Source organism: Triplophysa rosa, linkage group LG23, assembly GCF_024868665.1.
Source record: "Triplophysa rosa linkage group LG23, Trosa_1v2, whole genome shotgun sequence".
NCBI lineage: Eukaryota > Metazoa > Chordata > Actinopteri > Cypriniformes > Nemacheilidae > Triplophysa > Triplophysa rosa.
Window position 1 is genome coordinate 2,432,660 of NC_079912.1, and position 22,241 is coordinate 2,454,900.

The 22,241-nt window shown below is 41.4% G+C and overlaps 2 protein-coding genes across 3 annotated transcripts in view; one reads left to right on the forward strand and one right to left on the reverse strand.

The window, feature by feature from the left end:
- ift140 (intraflagellar transport 140 homolog (Chlamydomonas)) overlaps positions 1 to 22,241 on the reverse strand; it is a 31,603-nt gene that overhangs the window by 1,380 nt on the left and 7,982 nt on the right. Inside the window, exons 11-26 of one of the 2 annotated variants that reach the window (XM_057322248.1) lie at positions 22,005 to 22,077; positions 21,845 to 21,936; positions 21,552 to 21,679; positions 21,334 to 21,451; positions 21,105 to 21,226; positions 20,848 to 20,986; positions 20,635 to 20,766; positions 19,789 to 19,976; positions 4,357 to 4,534; positions 3,725 to 3,915; positions 3,540 to 3,635; positions 3,310 to 3,442; positions 2,942 to 3,214; positions 1,905 to 2,087; positions 1,569 to 1,775; positions 10 to 222 (exon numbers count right to left, since the gene is read on the reverse strand). In XM_057322248.1, coding sequence (XP_057178231.1) covers positions 10 to 222; positions 1,569 to 1,775; positions 1,905 to 2,087; positions 2,942 to 3,214; positions 3,310 to 3,442; positions 3,540 to 3,635; positions 3,725 to 3,915; positions 4,357 to 4,534; positions 19,789 to 19,976; positions 20,635 to 20,766; positions 20,848 to 20,986; positions 21,105 to 21,226; positions 21,334 to 21,451; positions 21,552 to 21,679; positions 21,845 to 21,936; positions 22,005 to 22,077 — 2,466 coding nt within the window. The remainder of the gene's footprint in view (positions 1 to 9; positions 223 to 1,568; positions 1,776 to 1,904; positions 2,088 to 2,941; positions 3,215 to 3,309; positions 3,443 to 3,539; positions 3,636 to 3,724; positions 3,916 to 4,356; positions 4,535 to 19,788; positions 19,977 to 20,634; positions 20,767 to 20,847; positions 20,987 to 21,104; positions 21,227 to 21,333; positions 21,452 to 21,551; positions 21,680 to 21,844; positions 21,937 to 22,004; positions 22,078 to 22,241) is intronic. The other variant, XM_057322249.1, reaches the window with a different exon arrangement.
- On the forward strand, positions 7,981 to 19,740 carry tmem204 (transmembrane protein 204). The gene is given in 3 exon segments (XM_057322250.1): positions 7,981 to 9,759; positions 10,789 to 10,944; positions 16,237 to 19,740. Coding segments are annotated over 3 exon segments (648 nt in total). The 5' UTR covers positions 7,981 to 9,512; the 3' UTR covers positions 16,482 to 19,740.

Below are 22,241 nucleotides of genomic sequence, written 5' to 3' on the forward strand. Positions count from 1 at the left end.
TCAGAGTACCTCAGAACAGGCCTCATAGAAGCCGGCGAGCAGGTCGAGGGCACGTCCTTTGGAGTAGAAGCCAATAATGTTCTTCATGATCTCAGCATCATTCCTCCAGTCCAGAGACTGCAGGTAGTTTGCCGCCATGATGTATATTTCCTTCTGTCTGGAAACACCTGCAAAAAATATGATTTTCTCTGTGTCGCCGGATTTCAACAGCGCTCGCATCGCCTGTCAAAGACAAACAAGAAAGAAGAAAAGCTTTGGGTGACAATTGGTGTTAGTGATATACACTGCAAAGATGCATAACTAGCGCCGCCATAGTTGCAATACATTTTGATAACATGAAAAGCTGGAGATTTCATCCAAAGAGTATAGACACCAAGAAGCGAAACTCAATAGAACGTTCCATTGCAACACTCACACCATTTTGGGATGAAAGCTACTCGGCAGTCCAATAGGTTTTTGCTGTCGCGATGGCAATATCAGCTGCTTTTAAAAAATTGAAGCTGAAATCCAACATGATTGATGGCAATATATGATGACAAAAACCATTGCTCTCTAGAAACCATGAGAGTTATCAAGAATTAGCATTATAAACACTATTAATACCAACAAATTAAGGACATGCATCAGAAAAATTGGCAATGTTGAACAATAAATGGGGTAGTTGATGAATAAATGGTGTGACATAGCAAAATTTAGAAAAAAACCCTGTTAATATTACATTCTTTTATATTATTAATATTTATGTTTATAATATAAAACAATATTAAGAGAGATTTTTCTTCATTGCTTTTTCCTAAATTTTTGCTGTCACGCCATAGGACAAATTTGCATATATTAATCCGTCAAATACCCACATTTTAATGAAAAATGCTAATGATTCATAATGTAAGGCTATTTTAATGGAAACCATTGGGTTTCTGTTGTTTTTTCAGCAGTAATGCATCCTTGCTAAAAAAAACATCACAGAAATTCTTATGGTTACCATTATGAACCATTAGCTTTTTTCCATTAAAAGTATTACAAAATTCTCTTTTCTAGTGTGTTTTTGGTATTATTCCAATTGGATTTAACATTATTACCATTAAATCCATTAAATATTTTTTTTAGCATGGTTTTATAAGATCATGTTTGTAGTGTGTTCCAGGGGATTAAAACGTACAATACATATTTCAGACATAGTGGACCAATAGTAACAAATAACAGTAATAGTAAATGTGTAAAGTTGCATACAATGGAAATACTACATATAATATAAGTAGGCTTAATGGTTGGATTCGACAGCTGACAACATAAAACATATATAAGACAATACAATATTTACTGTAGGTGTCATACAATTTACTGATGACTTAATTTGAGAATTTTCTATTGCGCTATTCTGTACTGTATGTCTGTGCTATTGTCCAGCTGGCATTTTTACCCCAAAATTGCAGCCGTGCTACGGAAGTGCCACCTAGTGGCTATTTCCCAAAAAGCACCAGAGTACACAGACCTCTTTCTGTCTATACTCTTTTTTTTCCATCTTATTCCAGTCTCTGATTCTAGAACTAGCCTTAAATGTGTCAAACCTTGATTTTGTTTCCAGCCTGTGTGTATTTCTTCGTTGCTAGATGGTAGTTGCCCTGTCGCATACAACAGTCGGCGATCTTCTCCAACAATTCCTTGCGTCCAGACTCAGACAGATGGGCGGTGTCACGCGGCACTGTCAACTTTTCAGCCAGATCGTCTGTGATGGTCAAACTCTGGTCCAGACACAACTGGAGCGCCTCATTGTACTACAAAAACAAATGCACAACACAAACATTTTTACTAACTACTAAATCTTCATTGCAGTGTAAGTGTTAATTTGTGTTTATATTAAATAATTGGGTGAGTTTGTCAGTGTGGGTTATGTCTTTCTTCACTTTTTTGGCGGTCACCAGTAATTCCACGGCTTTCTGGTACTGAGCGTGTTTAATGAAGAAATCAGAGCAGCGTGTGAGTAAAGCAGGATCACTTCTATCATTCAGATCCTCTGCGATCAGCTGTAAAGCTCCAAACTGCTCTGTGGCAAAAGCCAGTTCCAAAGCCTTCGACACATGACCAGCCTAAATATACAAGACAGATGTCAGAGAGACGTTTACATGCAATTGACTGATGCTTATATCCAAATCAACCTACAGCGCTTTCAATGTATGTGGATGGCAGGGTTATTATAGTAAACTAAAGCTATTCAAACATTTCTGTTCATTTAAATTAAATTAAATTCAGGCTTAAACTTCAATTAAATGAAAACTGAAAATGTGATTTAGGAATAAAGTAAACTAAGGCAGTCATGGCCTAATGGTTAGATTGTTGGACTCGTGACCAGAAGGTTGCAGGTTCGATTCCCAGGGCCGGCGGGTAACGACTGAGGTGCCCTTGAGCAAGGCACCTTACACCTACTTGCTCCCCGGGCGCTGCAGTGATAGCTGCCCACTGCTCTGGGTGTACGTGTGTTCACCACTTGCTGTGCGTGTGTTCACTACTCTCTGGATGGGTTAAAAGCAGAGGTCACATTTCGGGTATGGGTCACCATATCTGACTAATAGGTCACTTTCACTTCACTTTAACTTAAATAAAAATGTAACTAAAATGAACAAAAGCAAAAATATGTATTACATTCAAAATGTAAATAAAACTCCATTTCAAAAAATAAAACATCTCCCCTGGGAATCAAGACATACCATTTTATGTTTTTTCATTTAATTATTTTGACCTCTTTCTCTCTTATTTTTCTCCATCTACAAGACAATCAGCCAACAAAACTGTTGGCTGGACAGAGAAAAAAAGCCTTAACATAAGCTGTCAGCTCCCCCTGGTGGTAAAGTTTATCACTGCATTTATCAAATCCAGAACCTCTGAGCATCAAGAGCATGTTCGTACCTTTAACTGCGTGTGCACATACATGCGTGTATTATACCTTATGATAAAGCATAACGGCTCTGTCCATGTGTGTTCCTTTCTCTTCATAGTACATTGCCGTGTCCATCATATCCTCTGGATTACTGAGCAACGCCAGATTCATGAGCTGCTCGTCCAAGTTATTCTCTTTACACAGTCGGATGGCATTGTTATAGGCCTGCGCTCGTGTGTAAAAGTGCACAGATTGGCTGATTTCGTCCTGTCCCTCATACTGCCGTGCGACATGATAGGATGCTGCTCTATTGCCAGTCTCATTGGCTATAACACTCGCCTGTCAAATGTACAGCAAAACATCAAATATGATCATAATTTATTTCTTTAGTAAATGAAATGAAAAGAAATTAAATACTAAAAATGTTAATTTACCTTTTGAATGTTCCCTAGATAACAGTGAACGCGCACTTGAGACAGATAGTCCTGAGCGAGGTCGTAGTAATGCAACGCTGCCTCCATGTCTGATTGGCTCTCCAGATAATGTCCCCACCACTTATACAAATCTCTGACCAATCACAAACCAGACAACACAAGTGTGAGAATATCAGCCAATCATAGAGCAGGGGCTTTAAACATGAATCAGTGGATGCATTCGAACTCACTTGTCTTTCATTTTATTGATGTAGACCTCCAACGAAACATTATCATCCATTACCATCCTTGGAACTTCGAATCGGTGTGTGTCGGACTTCTCATAACTACAAATGAGAGCATAAACAGACCACAATTTTGATTTGAACCATATTTCTTTGATTAATTTTTTTTCCTGATTTCTATGTCCACTTACTACTGTAGTGAGAGACTCTTGTCTCCGGTGGCTTCCAGGTGTTTTGCGTAGCTGTAGTAAGTCGTGCGGAGGTGAATGCGGTCATGCGTCTCTGCCGTTTCGATCGCCTGCTGCCATTGGCCGGCCGCTTGATAGAACTTATTCAGCAAATCAAACCTGCCACATGACTTATACAAGCGTTCTGCATCCTCCTGCCGCGAGAACGAGAGAGATGCTGTAATAAATCTGATTGTTTAGTTCTTTTATTGTTAGTGAGTGAATGAGACAGCGGCTCCACGTGAGCTAGGTTTATTGAGGTAACTCGTGTTTGCGCTTGTGTACTTTAAACACAATGTAACATCGTTCGGGACACATGTAACATCCGTTATGTGACGTCCCGGATTGAAAGCTATTTACAAATAAACACAAATACAGATTGTATGTATACATATAGGAACTGATGTGTGGCTGGATTTTATCCATGTACATTGGATGGAATCACTACAGAATACATTTTTTATTACATTTTTGTGCTCCTTAGTGTAATGTGCACTGACAAATAACGTGTAATAAGAGGAATTTATTAAAAACTAAAAAGTAAAGACGTTTTTTTTTTAGAAAGCACTGTGAGAGTTTGTATGTTGGTGTCTCACCAGCATGCCCAGTTGTGTAGCCAACACTGCCACCTGTGCATCCACCTCTGGCTCTTTCTCCGCGTCTCTGAGAGCTCGAGCGGCCCGAGCGTTCCCCATGTTCCCCAGACACACGCGTGCCACGTCCAGCCGACGACTCTTCACGCACATCCGTGCCATGTTCTCCCACACTGCCTCGCTGGAGACGCCAACATATAAACATAAGATTCCTTCAATATCAAAGACACACAAAACATTTTAACTTGTAATATTAGCTAACAAAATAACAAATCCAGTGGAACATGAAAACAGAGCTACTAACTGCGATCAAAAACTACTTAATGTGGAACAAAAATCTATTGTTTTACACCCAAGAAAGAGAAATGACAGATGAGATCTCTTTAATATCTCAGTTATTTCTCCTAGACATCCATGAGATTACATTGAGAGCAAAGAGCTTGTCTTCTGCTTCTCAGATATTTCTCCTGAGAAAGAAAATGTTAGGTGGTTGCTAGGTGCTCACCCCCAAATTACTATCTCCATCATTTTTCCTAGACATCAATGAGATTAAGAAAATGGACACTTTTGCTTAAATCTCATTTGCGTCTCAGATATTTTCTCATGAGAAAAAGTTAGAAATATCACAAATGTCTCTGTCATTACAGTTTCAGAAGAGATCTCAACAATGAATTCAAACATTTCTCATCAGATTTAATCAAATCCAGATTATTTTATCTCTACATTCACTTTACACCTCCATACTCTTCGTGTGTTTTAACAATTGTTTCTGTTTATTGTCTCTAATGTCTATTATGAACTATTCGTTTCCGTTTAAGCAATTTTGGAAGAAACATCTGAGACTACGTTGATACTTAAATGAAAGACAACAGAGAACTCCATCAGATAATAAAAATGACTCTTTTTGTTTTGATATTTTTTTATACGACACAATGGCATTTACAATTTAAGTTTAACTTAAGAAGTTGAAAAATACTAAGCATAACAGGGTTTCCCTTTCTGTCGGTCTCTCGGCGTTGTGTCGAACCGACAGTTGGGGTTCGTCCCTGAGAACCAATCGCTTCCGACTTCTTAGAAAAGGCCAATGAAAACTGGCGAATGAAATTTGCATGCCGGACTCCGCCCCCGGATATCCAGGTATAAAAGGGAGACAGCGTGCCTCATTCATTCACCTTTTTTTCTTCGGAGCCTTCGCTCATGATCAACAGACTTCGCTTCAAGTAGCAACTACAAGACTGCCGGCTCTACGACGTGGTGCAGTGGACTGTCCCTTCCTGCAGCGACTTTCCCTGGGCGTCTCGGCAGTTCCAGAAGTGTTCGAGTTTTTTCTCTAAAAGAGCAAATTTCTCCAGCGTGGCATGTCCCGCTGTTCTCGTGGGTGCAACACACTCATCGAGGAGGGGGACGGACACGATGTCTGCTTCCAGTACGTTGGGGCAGATGTTGTGGATACGTCCTGCCCGCACTGCGGGCGGTTGACGATTCAGACGTTGCGTCACGGGTGGCTGTGTTCCCACGGGACTCAGCCACCAACTCGGCAGTTGCGGTGCACCGCACTGCCTCTCCCAACACTCGCGGCTGGATACACGGTACATCGGGCTTGAGAGCGGCTCCAAGCCGCACTCGCCCCCAGTGCCGTGTTCCCCCGGAAGTGCATGAGGAACCTAGTACGACCTGGAACGCCCCCTTCGGCGCGTGCATGTCAACTAGTTCCATCACCCTTTCTTCCCTCGATGGTGGGGCAGCTAGAGGATACGTCGATGTCTCCCAGGGGCTTGACCTAGACTCCCGTCCAAAGCACGTAGGCTTTTCGGCATCTGAGGTGTCGAGAGCTTACTCTGCTGTGGGCCAAGCTGTCCCCTCTCTCCACGCTATGGCCTTCCTGCAGGCCAATGCGCGGAGAGAGCTCCACGAGGGTAAGACCGACCCAGCGCTTATGCAGGAACTCCGCGGCGTCACCGACCTCGCTCTCGGGCGACCAAGGTGATCGCGCGGGCCCTGGGTCGGGCGATGTCTTGTGGTCCAGGAGAGACACCTCTGGCTGAACCTTGCACAGGTGAGTAACGCCGAGAAAGTCCGCTTTCTCGATGCACCCATCTCGCAAGGGGGGGCTGTTTGGTGATACTGTCGAGCTCGACAGTTAGGGAGCAGACAGAGGATATCAAGTATGTCCTCCCCAGCCGCGACTCGACCGCCCTCTGGCCGCCGAGATCCCGTGCACCATCTGCTTCCCAGCAGCCCTGGTCCTCTTCGAGACATCGAAGAGGAGACCACCACCCCGTCAGCAGCCGCGGCGGAAGCCTAAGGCCCTCATGGGAAGACCCCAGGGAGGGATCAGCACTGCCAGCCGAAGCAGAACGTACCCCTAGCCTCCCTGTCTCGGTCCCTGGGAGCCTGACAAGAGCTTCCCAAACTGTCACGGTGACTACGGGATACGGTCCGTCTCGGCTACGCGATCCAACTCCCCCAGACGCCCGCCCAAGTTTCGGGGCATCCTCTTAACCTCAACAGAGGCAAGGATGCCCCGTGCTTCGGGCCGAGGTCGCCACCCCTCTGGTGAGGAAGCGATCGTGCTCGTCCCTCTAGCTGAGATGTTCAACGGGTTTTACAGCCCGTACTTCATCGTCCCCAAAAGAGCGGGGGTCGCTAGATCTGCGTACCCTGAACAGGCACCTACTCAAGCTGCCGTTCAGGATGCTGACGTCGAGAGACCGACAGAAAGGGAACGTCTCAGTTACGGATGTAACCTCGGTTCACTGATGGAGGGAACGAGACGTTGTGTCCTCCTTGCCACAACAAGTGCTGTCCACTGCAGCAGTAGTGAGAGGTCTCAGGATCCTCAGAACTAAGGTGAATGAATGAGGCATGCCGTCTCCCTTTTATACTCGGATATCCGGGTGCGGAGTCCGGCATGCAAATTTCATTCGCCAATTTTCATTGGCCTTTTCTAAGAAGTCGGAAGCGATTGGTTCTCAGGGACGAACCCCATCTGTCGGTTCGACACAACGTCTCGTTCCCTCCATCAGGGAACCGAGTTTATATCCGTAACCGAGACGTTTTCCTGGCTCAAAATGAGGCTGAGGTGGTGCCATCCTGATCTTGTACACACACACGTAGGCCTACCGTACCTTTAAGTGGCTTAACCAAAGTGACTTTGAGTTTGACATATTAAAAGTTCTAATAAAATTAGATAAAAATGACATTTATTAAGTTATATAAACATTACTTTCATTCAACCAAACAGAAATGTTTTTTTAATCAAATAAAGCTTTTTTTTCATTTCAACTAACTTTTCAGCCCACAATAGCCAACTGAATTAACAATAATAATTGTCTTTCTAAATGAGCAAAGCTCAATCACATCTTACATTCTCTGTGGTTCACTTTAAATGATTCAAGGAACTCTTATATATTCGCTAGTGACTGAAAAGTTCAATAGTATAAATGAATCGGTTCAAATGAGTCATTCGTGTGCGAGTCGTTCTGAACGCAATGTGAGTTCATACTGGCGAACTCGCTGTGTACAATATACGCTGATTCAATGATCCAACGGCACAGCTAAAGACTTTACAATGATGTACGTCATGTTAATTTAATACATTTCAAGAAATTAAACGTACTTGGATGAAAAACAAACAGCCGTGAAACACAGGCTGGCTCTTGTTCTGCAACTCTTTTTAGCGCCTCAGTGTGCTGATAACGAAACAGCGCCTCCACTGTGGCGTAATGTCGCAACTGCAGTTACAAATAACAGTCTGTTAAATGCACACAGGATTTCTTGTGAAGACTCACAACATAATTTTGGCGAGAGCCTGAGGCGGCACGACATTTGACAGAGGCGGCCGCCTCCAATTTCTCTATGCAGGAAAAACCCTGCATAAGACCTGTTGTCCTAAACGTTCAAAGACGGTGTGTCGACTAATACATTCAGAATGTATCAAACTTCAGCATGAACTGACAATTAAAAAAGAAAGATCCTAAACAATTGACTTCAAATCAAACAAACAAACTGTTGCTGTTTAAACGTGCAGCTGCAGCTTTGGTACATCAGAAGAGAATCACTTCAGCTATGTGTAGAATGATTCAAAGACATCCAAGACTTTCTCCCACATTCTCTCTCTCCCACTCACCCGACCCTTCATGCCCTCCCTCCTATTTTATCCTCTCCCATCTGGTCTCAATTTAACCAAAATCCCCCTCGTTCTCTCGCCCTTTTCACTCCGTTCAGCTTTACTAGATACAGATGTGAGCAGTTTATTAGAGTTAAACAACCGGAAATTCCTTCAATCTTTGGGGGCCCAGAACTGAAGAAAAAGCAGTGCACAGAACGCAAGCACATTGTGTGAATTCAAGTTTTACATTTTATGGGTTGCTGAGGGTTCTGGAGGATTGTTATGTGGTTGCAAATCCTCAAATCTCTGATATTCTGCTCTCTAGACATGACCCGCGTCCCTCTTTCAACGCACAGTTCACCTCTCGCTCCATTAAATACCAACACACAGGGTAAAAGAGAGAGAGGACGGGTGTTGTACTCTGTTCTGTCTGTTTTCCTTCCAGGAAACACATCCTGTAGCTGTGGAGTAACATGTTTGTCAGAGAGAGAGAGAAAGAGAGAGTTTCTTCTCATGTACTCCCTGCCGTCCCATCACAGTTCTTCTGGCCTTTTCATGGATAAGTACAAATGTTCACACTCAGAGAAACTAGTCAGGACGAGTCCCGTAATTCGAGACAGCACTTCAAATTGAGCCAGTGGTCGAGAGAGGGAGGGAGAGAGAGAGAGAGAGAAGAAAAAAGAAGAAGCAGAGACCACATCACCCAGATCTTTCAGCATTCCTCAGCGTTCCCAGCAGGGAGACGAGGAGAAAAAAGGAGGCACGGACGTGCTGGACTTCAGAAGAAAGAAAACCATTTTGGATAAACTCAGAAGAGCGACGATTCAAAGATATTGTGTGTGTTTATGTGATGGCCTTGGAGGTCTGCGGTCCAGCCTTACGAGCAGCTGTGGCCCCGGATTCAGAGGAGGAGGGCTAAAGACACCCGTCGTCCCGAAACCCCATCAAAGCACGAGAATGAGCGGTGATGTCCTCTAGCTAACTTCTCACAGTGCGAGTGTGCGTTTCAGGCGAGGGGGAGACGGCCGCAGCGGGTTAAGGGGGGCGTATGGCCGTGCGCAGGTTGGTGGTGGTGGCTGCAGCGGTGGCACTGCTTTCTCTGGTTCTCAATAACGTGGCTACGTTCAGCTCCAGCTGGGTGCTTCAGGTTCTGAAGGATGGACACAGACGGAGCGTCGGACTCTGGAGAATGTGTCCGCAGGATGATACGCACGCTCACGGGCCGACGGCCTGCAAGTGGCTGAACTGGGGATCGGACACAGCGGGGTACCAGGAGTCCCACAGCACTGTCAAACGTGAGTTTAGTGACACAGAACAGAACTTTGACCGCACCATAGATTTAAATTGATGTAGATGACTAAGTCCTTCCATACTTACAAGTCTAGTTCAGATATATTCTCAGCCAGTCTAGAATCCAATTTATGTTTATGAATATTCATGTTTCCATACTACAGTAAGTTGTGCCAAAATCATATTTTATTTCAAGTTGATTTTGTGTTTTAAAAATTAAAAATGTTTTCAATCTACCTGCATATCTGTGGTTACCACGTAACTTTAAAACACAGCAGATCCACCCTAATGCTTAACAGATGACAACATGTTTAAATGTTTCTCAAACCTTCTGGAAACAAACGGACAGCATTAAAAGATCCTTTTAGTGCCACAGAAGTTCAACAAACACAACAGATCGATTGCAAACATATATGTTGCTGATGTTTGTGTATGTGGTGACATCACTGACATTCCTGAACCTGCCAAATCTCATACGGAATTCATAAGAAATCGGTTTTTGCATAACGGTCTCATGAATCTGAAATCTTATAATATTTTATACTGGGTAAGACGTAGACACCTGCTCAATATTACAAACATGTTTACTATCTCTGAAAGAAAAACTGAGTGCAGATTTGTGACATGCAGCCTGGCACGTCTGTCGATCTTATCCTGATTTAGAAAAAGGAAACGGATGGACACGGTGAAGAATAGTGGGTTTTAGGAAGTGACACCCACATGGCAAAGCTGTGTCTATGACTGCACATCTGCAGCGATTCAGATCCTTTACCTGCCAAACACACACACACCTATATCTGACTCTTTCATCGGTGGAACACAAAAGAAGATATTTTGAAAAATGTATCAGTGGTTTTATGTTCATTCTCTTCACATTTTCTTCAAAACATCTTTTGTGTTCTGTAGAAGAAAGAAGGTCATACAGGTTGACATGAGGGTGAATAAAAGAAAGAATTGTCATTTTTGGGTGAACTGTCCCTTTAAGAAACCTAACCGATATCAAACCACTTATATTGTTGTTCTTGTGATTTCAGTTCAGTTTGACATGATGCGGGCGTGAAACCTGATGGCCACGGTGGCTCTGACAGTGGGTCAGCTGATCTTCCTGTTTGGGTTACTGGAGATAAGCTACATTACCCAGGACTCTCAGTGGTGGGAGGAGGCCATCGCTGCCCTGTTCCAGTTAGCCAGTGAGTGCAAACTGTCGAGTGTTCTACATCATTCAAACCATTTTAAAAAGGTTCATCCAAAAATGATAACTCTCATCATGTACTCACCCCCCATTCACTTTCATAGACAAAACACACATCCTGTAAATGTCTCCTTCGTGTTCCATAAAAAGAAACACACCCAAGAGTTTAGAGTTTAGAACAACATAAGGGGAGTAAAAGATAACTACTGCATTTTAATTCTTGGCTGAACTGTTCATTTAATTCTTCAATATCTAACAAACCTGTCAGCGGAGATACGGCCTCTATTGTCTCGGGTTTGTTGTTCAGCATTTGGGGAAAGGAAAGATGGAGCTTTGAGGATCCATAACAGAATAAACATCAACACAACGATCACAGTGAGACTACACACACAATTTAACAGGAAACAACAAGAGCCCTGGCCGCCATCCCACTGACCAATTAAATCATGTCCCATCAGAGACATACGCTGGCACGTCTCTCAAAACTTGTTGTTCGTCTACCACAAAAAAAAGCACGCAGACGGTGATCTTGTTTTACTGAGCGTGCACTTGCATATGTCCAGATTTGATGAGAAATGTTTGAGTTCATGTTGAGATCTTCAATAATATTGACTTTTGATTGTAAAATTGACAAATCTGAGCTCAGTTTGAGATATTGTTGACATCATCTAATGACAGAGACATTTGTGAGCTATTATCCTCTTTTTCTCAGGAGAAATATCTGAGACACAAATGAGACTTAAGCAAGTTTCCATTTTCTCTCCATTTAATCTCATGGGGGTGAGCACCTAGCAACCACCAAGAACAACCTAGCAACCTGGCTAACAGTCTGTGTGAGCTCAGTGTTTGTGCATGCGTGTGTTTTAAGTGACAATAGTTATATTTAGCCCTACGGGGTCCGGAGCACCAGCGGCAGGCGCACAGCTCCAGAGAGCGACAGTCAGGCGCCAGGATATCCCTGCTCAGGACGAGGAAGCGTCTGTAACTACCTGTTATGCAAACCCAGAGCAGCAAAGGAAAGACAGGGGTGTGTGACAGCACGGAACGGGGGGGAGGGGGGGGTGGGTGGGTGTTGGGTTGGGGGCTTCGGTTGACTGTCAGAATTTTAGATTGGGAATATTTTAAGAACCGAAGACTGAGGACAGAAGAATGGACCTATGTGACGCCGATCGCTTTATCAGCTCTCGGGACACATGTTCGTCCGGGTGTGTATGTGTGTTATGGGCGGACCAAACAAGTGTGCTGATTAACTGTCCTCATGTGTTTACACAGTCTCCGGGGACAGACGGAGATGTCTGATGGAGTGAAAACAATCATGTCGTCTCGCTGCCGATATAAATTATAAACACACACAAACTGCTTCCCTCAAGCCGACCCTTCATACATACCCCTGGAGCATCCTGAGACCCAGTGCTCTGCTCCTGAGGGAAGTGAACCAGAAAGCCTCAGGATTTCAGCTTCAAAAATTCCTGGTCTTTCTGTGCATCATTCATGGGAAATTCTTAAATTGTCTTTATAACTTTTTATAAAGTTTTTTTTAGGGCAAAATAGCAGTGATTAGACAGGCGATAGTACCTGCTTCTCGGGATCCTGCAGATTTGTTGCTGGCCACCAGATTCTTAAATTCCTGGGAACCTATTACTATGTCTGAGCTAGCTGATATAGTCACCAATCTGAAGTCTTCTTCCTCATCTTTAGATATTGTCCCTACTCACTTCCTGAAACAGGTGCTTGACAGTCTGGGGGCGTGGATTTTGTGTATCATTAACAAAAGCCTTCTTTCTGGGGCGGTCCCTGCCTCCTGTAAGCACATTATATTGAGACCTATTTTGAAGAGACCAAGTTTGGATTCCACTGTGCTTGCAAATTTTAGACTGATTTCTATTTTACCCTTTATGGCTAAGATTCTTGAGAAAACAGTGCTATTGCAACTACAGAATTTTCTTGATTCTAATATGATTCTTGATATTTTTCAATCGGATTTTCGATCTAAACACAGTACGGAATCTGCACTACTTAGAGTTGTAAACGACATCTTACTTGCTACAGACTCTGGCGACTCTTGTTATTCTAATGCTCCTGGACCTGAGTGCAGCGTTTGACACAGTTGATCATGCCATTCTACTGTCACGTCTTGAGCATTATGTGGGTATATGTGGAAATGCCCTCAGCTGGTTTAAATCTTTTTTGACTGACAGGTCCTTTTCAGTTGGCATTGGAAGCTCTGTTTCTTCAACAGCTTCCCTTTCCTGTGGGGTGCCTCAAGGTTCCGTTTTTGTCTCCTACGTTGTTCTCGTTATATATGTTACCCCTGGGTTCGATTTTTAGAAGGCATGGAGTGTCTTTTCATTTATATGCCGATGACACCCAAATTTATTTGCCGTTTAAGCACACGGACAAGAAGGGCTTGGATAACTTACATGCCTGTCTAAATGATTTAAATTAAAATGGATGGCCTCAAATTTCCTCCACCTCAATGGTAGTAAAACTGAAGCCATTGTGTTTGGACCCGTTGTGGGGAAAGCAAAAAGTATTAGCAACCTTGGTGACCTTTATTCGTCTATTAAACCTACTGTGAAAAGCCTAGGAGTTACTCTGGATTCGGCATTGAAGTTTGATCAATACAGTAGTTAAATCCAGTTTTTTTCATCTGATAATGCTAGCGAGAGTTTAATCTTTTCTGTCCCCCAAAGACCTGGAGAGAGTCACACACGCTTTTGTTTTATCTCGGCTGGACTACTGTAACTCCTTATATGCCGGTATCTCTCAGTCATCTTTTACTAGGCTTCAAATGGTGCAAAATGCAGCAGCCAGATTTCTAAAAGGAGGCCATAAATTTCAACATATTACCCTTATATTAATGGCTCTTAATGGAGAGTTGATTTTTAGATATTGTTGTTTGTTTTTAATTCTTTGAATGGTCTTGCTCCCTCTTACCTGGTTGAACTAGTGAATTGGAACACCTCGGGCAGGTGTCTGAGGTCTTCTGATAACCATACACTGGCTCAGCCACGGACTCGCCTAAATAGAGGCGACCGGGCATTCGCTGTGATTGGTCCCAGGCTCTGGAATTCGCTGCCGTCTTATTTGAGATTGCTGTCCTCCGTCTCATTATTTAAATCGAAGCTAAAGGTCTATCTGTTGTCCCGTGCCTTTAACATTTAGTTATTTGTTTTATCTGTTCTTTTTTTCCCTTCTTTATTTTCTTGGAGTGTTGTTTTAGATTGTGTAAAGCACTGTGGTCAACTTTTGTTGTGTTTATGTGTGCTATACAAACAATAAACTGAAACTGATAACATCTTAACGTTATCATCACATTATAACGTGCACATAAAAATAAGATGCACGGTAGGGCTGCACAATATATTGAAATGCATAGTTTGGTATAGCTTAGTATACTTAAATAAGTATAGCCAAACTTTTAGGACTGGCGCGTGAAAGATGGCATGATCAAAATTGACTTTACAAATGTAAAGCATTAACACATTACATATTGTTTATTGCATTATTTATCATTTCTTTCTTCAATATCATGCAGCCTAATCGCACGACTGAGGAAAACCGTATTCATTAATAACCAAATATTGGACTGAAAACACATTTGCATATTCACAAGAGAGCTTCTATACTGACCATCTGATGTGTACAGCATACAAAAACAACACGGGCTGACAGAAACAGACTTCAAAATATTTTTTTCTTTCCATGCACTTCTTTCTGATTCTTTGCGACCTGCTAATGAAAGAATTTATATTTCTCTGTGAATTATCCCTTTAACGCAGGGGTTCTCAACCTTTTTGACTCCAAAAAGTCAACGCCCCCCACTGTATTCAACAATATTCAAAGGCCACGCTCACAAAAACTACCCAATTAAAAAATTGACAAATAATAAGAAATATATTAGTCTTCAAAAAAAGGATTTCAATACTTAATACTAAATTAATAGTCATCCTGAGGCCCCCTTGTGGGCCAGGGCTCCCCCTGTTGAGAACCACTGCTCTAATGTCATCTTGTGTCAGGACATGTAGAGAACCCACTACATTATGTTACAGAAATACAATCCAGATAAATAAACAGAGAGAGACAGAGAGAGAGAGAGAGAGAGAGAGAGAGAGAGAGAGAGAGAGAGAGAGAGAGAGACAGAGAGAGCAATATGTAAAGTCTAAAAGAAAAAACTCACACAGAGCAAAGCATCTGTTCCCAAAATAAAACTAGTATAGACTGTTATTGTACACCATGTTCCAGTTCAATTTTACGACTGTGTAAGAATGCCGAGATTAAACTGAATGAAATGGAGGGAAGGAAGGAAGAAAGAATGGAAGGATAGAGGAGAAAAGGAAGGAAGAGGGATGACACCGAGCCAAAAACAGAATAAAACCCCCCGCACACACAATGATATGTGTGTGATATGTGTGTGCATATGATGATATGATCGGAGTTCTGTAAGTCTCCAGCACTGATTCATCTCACATCCTCTGAGTTCTGGATTTCTGGGAATCTACCGGGGCAGCTATTAATAACATGTGCTCTTACAGGAAGAGAGAGACGCACAACTCACATCGGCCAAAACCAACCCAAATCTGTCCAAAAGAAAGAGGGATCGGGCCATTTCACTTTGTTAATAAAAGGAATGCTTTGGGTTCAAGTTCAGCATCAGAATCTGGTGTCTGTTAGCAAAGAAAATCATTTCAACATGTCCTTCTTTCAGTCTGTCAGAAATAAAAAAGAAGTAAAAAACTTAATGCACTTACATTTACAGTAATGCACTTAAAACAGAGGTTAAAACCGAAATGTGAGGCTCAGCTTTTTATAAAATGCAATTATGTTATTATTCTACATAAAAACGTTATTGGAGATGTTAAGTTTGGACAGCTGGACTTCTTTTCCACATGGATAAACTGTAAGATTCCTGTCATTTTCCCGAGAACAGTTTTTACGGATAGTCCCGTCATGTCAAGTTGAGAAATAAAAAAATAAATAATTTACTCATCCCCATGTCATTGCAAACCCGTATGAGTTTCTTTCTTCTGCAGAACACAAAAGAACATATTTTGAAGAACGTTGATAACCAAACAACACTGAACCCCATTGACTTCCATTGTACGAACACAAAACCACGGAGACATTTCCCAAAATATCTTCTTTTGTGTTCTACACAAGAGTCACATACAGGTTTTGACAACAACAGAATTTTTATTTTGGGGTAAACTATCCCTTTAAATGTGTCAGAATTGACCTGTTTGACATTAAATAAATTTCTCTCTCTCTCTCTGTCTCTCTATCTGTGCAGGTTTCGTGCTGGTAATAGGTCTTGTGACGTTCTACAGGATCGGTCCCTACACTCACCTCTCATACTCCTGCTATATAAATATCGCTGCATGCTTGTTCGCCACGCTAGCGGCTGCCATGCTAATCTGGAATATTCTGCATCGCCGTGACGACTGTCTGTCACCGCCCATCATTGTCATCAGCCGATCCTTGACCACACCCTTCAGGCCACGACTAGACAATGACTATGTAGAGTCGCCTTGCTGACATGCGCTTGAGACATATGGAGACATACGGGCAATATAAAATCACGAGGATTCTTCATTTTTATGTGAACCTCCTGGAACTTCACAGTTTAGGACAAGAGCAGTGATGGTAACTGGGAAATGTGACGGATAATGTTTTTGGACCGAATGGAATACTTCTGAAACTCTTGAAGTGGGATGACAGAGATCAAGCTGGATCTTGACAGTTTATATTCATAAAAAGGAAAAGCACATATGTATGCACATGTATCTATTATAGTTCTACAAAATGTAAAAGCAAAACCGATTTCAAGAGGTGTCTACACGTGGCATGGAATGTCACAGATTTCTTACTGAATTGTATAAAATCCTTTCAAGTCCCACACAGAATCTACAAAGTTTCCACAATAACATTCGGGGGAAATCTCTGAAACAGATTTAAGGTGCCTTTACACAACAACAAAGCACTAAAAACAGAACCTTTTTTAAAACTTTTGCATACAGAAAACGTTGTCAAACTGATCCCAGTTCACTGGATGCAAAAGAATAAAAACGCTGTATTATGGATGCCAGGCTAGTAGTTGGCAATGTCACTTTGTAAAGAAACACTACCAAACTGCACACATACGCTTTTTTATTATACATCAAATATTACAATACATTATTAAAAATATAAGCATGTATGTATTCTTCTACAAAGCAGTGAACTACAAACACATAATATTTATGTGCATGACATCACCATTTCCACAAATGAAATTTTCCTAGTTTAGACCGAGACGAAAACGTTGTGTAAATGAATGGCCAAAACACAAAGACTGTTCTGTTTTTAGTTTTAAAAAATGTTGTTGTGTAAACGTCCTTTAAATGGGATAAAAACCGTTAACCTACAATACAAAACAAACAAACAATTCTTCAAAAAAAGATTTTTCCTCATGAAAGTGAAGACTTTAGGGTTTTTGCATTGTGGCATTCATGACAATAAAGCACATTTTTCACTTTTTTTACAACTATTTTTGTAATTCATATTCTCATTCATTCTCATTTTATTGTGTACTATAAATATTATAATACAATAAAACCATACTATGCAAATACTACAATATTTCAAAATCTGCACACATAAAAGTTTCACAATGCCAAAAATCTTAATTGTCCTAAAAATAGGCTTCATTTTTTTTGTAATTGTTTTAAATTTACATGTTTCAAGAGATAATATGGTCATGCAAACATTTTAGCCAAAATGTTAAATTACAGATATACAAGAGAATGGAAATTTTGTGAAAAGCAGTTGATAGAATTGCATAGATTCTGTGCCGCCTTAAACATCTGGTCCCAAAATCTGATTTTTTTTGGCTGTTTGCTCAACTGAGATTATTACAATTCGACATTATAATCTGTGACCTGTCAACCCTGACCCGTAATTTAAAACTATGATCAATTTCAGATCGATCATGTCTTCCTGATGCTTTTTTATCAATGTTGGAACTATGTAAGTTAATTTCTAGACACAGAATTTGCTAACCTATGCCTGTGGTACCCATATACTGTATATATACGTTTATAATACAGAGCTATATTAAGTATGTTATTAAAATCACATTTCACTCTTAGCAGGGCTGATATAAGAATAATATTAATGTAATAAAGACATAAAGCCATATGACGTGTGTATGCGTGTGTGAGATCCCAGCAGAGTCAAGGACGCTCTGAATGAAGGGAAATGAATGGAGACAGACACACACATTCCGTGACCCTGTCATTCCAGCACTGACACTTTAAGACGATAACACAAGACTGAATTCGGTACATAAATCATGTGCATTACTCACTCTCATGTTGTATGTTTCTTTCTTCTGCTGAACACAAGAGACAACCAGAAAGATGTCTTACCGTGTTCTTTTACATACAATGAAAGCTTTTTTGACAGAACTATCCCTTTAAATCTTATTTACTTCCTTGCACTTGCACTAACCACGTACCACAACAAACCAATATTATTGGAAATTTATGCTATCAATTGATGCGAATAGAAAGCGCACATTACACATTTGCCTAACCTGAAAATACATGACTTTAAACCAGATCTTGTGGTGCTTTTGGTAAGTTTTGACAGCCGCTGTCCTTCTTCATCTAAACTTCTATTCTTCACATAGGAAAGTTAAACGTGTTTGGAACAACAAGAGACTCTAAACCCCAATTCACACAGATCACTGATCCCAGAAAATTGCCATAAAATTACCTATTAACATTAACGGGATCAGTCCCGGAAAGCGCCCTGTGTGAACAAAAGGCAGAAACAATGCCGTAAAAGTCGTGTAGTGATGACACACATCTATAATAAATTGTAAATAATTTGGCTGTGAAAACAAATATAGTTAAAGGCGGGATGTCTGATACATCTTCTTTTCCAGGATCTCTGTGTGAAAAGGGCTAAAGTCTGAATGATTCCTTTAAAGGTCATGCTTGACAGGCCCCACAGAAACCCCGGTGTGACCCAGCAGAGTTCTGTGGTAAAGATAGGCATCAATAGATCACTCAGCTCAAGTCTTTTCCTCTCTTCTGCGTTTCATCTGTTCCAAAAATGAACTCGAACAATACCCGAGGAATATACAGTACACACACCCCTCTGCAGTCATGGAAATCTGTGTCTCTTACATTCATAAACACACATCTTCATATAAACATCAAAAACCTTAAAAGCAAGCAAAGTACAATTACAATTCCCATTATAAACAACAAACGCACACACACCCTTCCCAAAGCCATTTCTGTATATTTCATTCAAACAGAGTGTGAGTGTGTGTATCCTCTCTGGAAATAAGACAGGGAAATGTAGCTCGAGGCATCAAGCTATCCATTACCAAATCTATTGTTGGTATCATTGTAGAGATCATTTAGGAAACTTGTTCACCTATTGACTGTAAATGCCTGGGCACACAAACACACTTCACATTCACTAATGTAGTGAGTGTGTGCCATCTTGCACATCCAGATGAACAGCTGAGGTGACTCAGTCACCCAAACACTCTCTATGGCTGCCAACGATATCCTCTACAACCCATAATATCGCACAAACTAAAATACACATACTACACTTTCAAAAGATTTGAATGATCTGATTTTTATTGCTTCTGACAGATATGTTTCTAATTTGTCAATTCGCTGATAAAGAGTACAATTCAAGTTAAGTGCCTTTAAAGTGACCTCAGGTTAAGAGCTACGATCAGATGTTGAAAAACTGGGCAAAAACTCGTAAGGGCCAAAATTAGTATTAAAGTTTTTTTTTTTTTTTAAACGAGTCAATGATATAACAAACGTATGTGTACCTCTTGATGAGTTTGATGGCTTTGAATGCTTCGTCCATGTCTCCAATGGTGAGGTAGAAGCTAAAGTTCAGCATGGCATCTCGGGTGGGTTTCTCGCAGCCCTCCAACCCGACGAAATCTCGGAGGGCTCGTCGCACCACCATCTGAGGTGTAGAGACCACCTCACCCTGTTCTCCACTCTCACCCAGCTGAGAGAACGCAGAGAAACATTTCATAAGATTCACAGACAGCATCAAAAACACACATCACCTAATCTGGTACATAATGACAATCACAGGTTTTACGCTGTTTTATTTACAACAATATTAACAAAACAAAGATTACTTGTAAAAGTTACACAGAACTTTCGAAAAGCTTAAACAATATGTATGTTATATTTACATTTACAATAAGTTAACTGATAAAAATATACAACTTTTAAATCCAGCGTATCTAATAACGTATCATTTAAAATAACTTTTTTAAACATTTTTCATTATTAAAACATTTGTAGCATTTCTTTTTTAACCAGAATCTCACAAACCCTAGGGGTGCTGTTGAAAAACCCAATGCAAATACTCTTTTTAAATAACTTTGACACATTTGGACGAGTGAAGCGACAGTAGACAGAACACAAATAACATATGATGATGTCATAAAACAATAATCATGTAACAGGAGATGAGCGTGGGGCAGGTGGAGGGTTACTTACATCAGGAAGAAAAACTCCTCCCCTCCGAAATAAGATCTTAGCAGATAACCACAATAACAAGAGTCAAGAGATGAAAGAAATGAAAAAGGCATAAAGGGGTGAAAAACGACAGCGGTACACATGAAAACACAGATGAGCCGTGTGCGTGTTTGTACCTTGCAGATATAATAATAATAGGGTGTATCTAGAGCGAGCAGAGACAGGAGTGTGGCTGGTTTAGGCTGTGAGTCCTGCAGGAGGAGACCGTGTTCCTGTGTCATAAAGAACGTCACCACTAACACATCTTCCTGCCAAGACACACAAACAGACTTAACACAAACACACTTGAACAACCTACCAAACAATTAAACACAGCTGCTGTGATTTACCTTCTCTGCTTGTGATTGGCTGCTGCTGTGGAGGTCAAAGTTCACAGGAACCGTTTCACACACGAACAGCCGTGGCTCGTTCTCGTCCCAGAATTGAGATATAGGACAGCGTGCGGATAACTCTCCCTCACATCGCATTCTGTGACACATCACAGTACAGCACTCATACATTTGCATTCTACCCCAATTTGCGTCCTTTAAAGTACTAACAGGAACAGGAAACATATATGTTCAAAGGTGCTTAAGCCTCATGGTACCTCTGACTGTCCTCTAACTGTGTGAGACTGCTCGCTGGTCGCCCCGTGAAGAAGTCAAAATAAGACAGGGTATCCAGCTCGATATCATAGAAATACATTTTGTTGTCTGGCCGTCCATTAACCTACAACACATCAGCAAAATCTTTCCATGAGTGAACACCAAACTCTTGTTTCAAACGTGCAATGTTGTTTCACGTGATCCAGCTCATGTAATGTACCCGCTGTGTACCTGTGTAATGACAAAGCTCATCTGACTGCCGCTAGCGTTGCATTTGACAGATCTCAGAGCGCCTAGATCAGGAATGAGCTCAGCCAGGTTTTTAGTGATGCCCACAGGTTTGGCTTCTCTGTGCAGACAAACATTTAACACACAAAAATACATTATACACACATATGCACACACAGGTGAGAAGAAATATCATTGGTTAATTTGAATTGTGTGTTCACCTGCGTGTGAGGTCAAACACTCTGACATGTGACGTGTCTGTCCCGACAGCCAGGTAAGATCCACACACACTCAGCAGTGTGGGATTTCCCTCTGCTTCAGAGAACACCAGCAACTGCTTCACAGTACCCTGTGTGTGCGCACACAAACACAGATATAAAAAGTTTCAAAAGTGCATTCAAAATTGGTTGCTGTGATGTGATGTGATGTGATGTTATGTGATTTGATCAGACAACCGTGCGTGTGTGTGTGTGTGTGTGTGTGTGCGTGTGTGTGTGTGTGTGTGTGTGTGTACCTGTGGTGTACGGATCTGGACGCGGTTTGGTTCTACGGTATAAATGTTCTCCTCATGTACAGCAAGAGCAGGAGACTCACACTGGAAACTACCTGATGAGAAACGCAGCAGATTTCAGATGGAGTCATACTGTATAAATCTACAGATGTCATGTGTTTACCTGTGCTGTGGAGAGTTTGACCTGATGACTCGGACACAGTGATATATTTCCCGTTCCACACGGCGACCATATCCTACAAACACAGATTATAAAAGATATAAGCATAATAAACATTAGGAAAGTTCCATGAAAATGTCAACTTTACCATGAAAAAATCTAGTTTTGACCAAAGGTTTTTGCTATACATACTAACAGATATCAACATTTGGTGGTTTAAATATCCATGTGAGGTCTCTC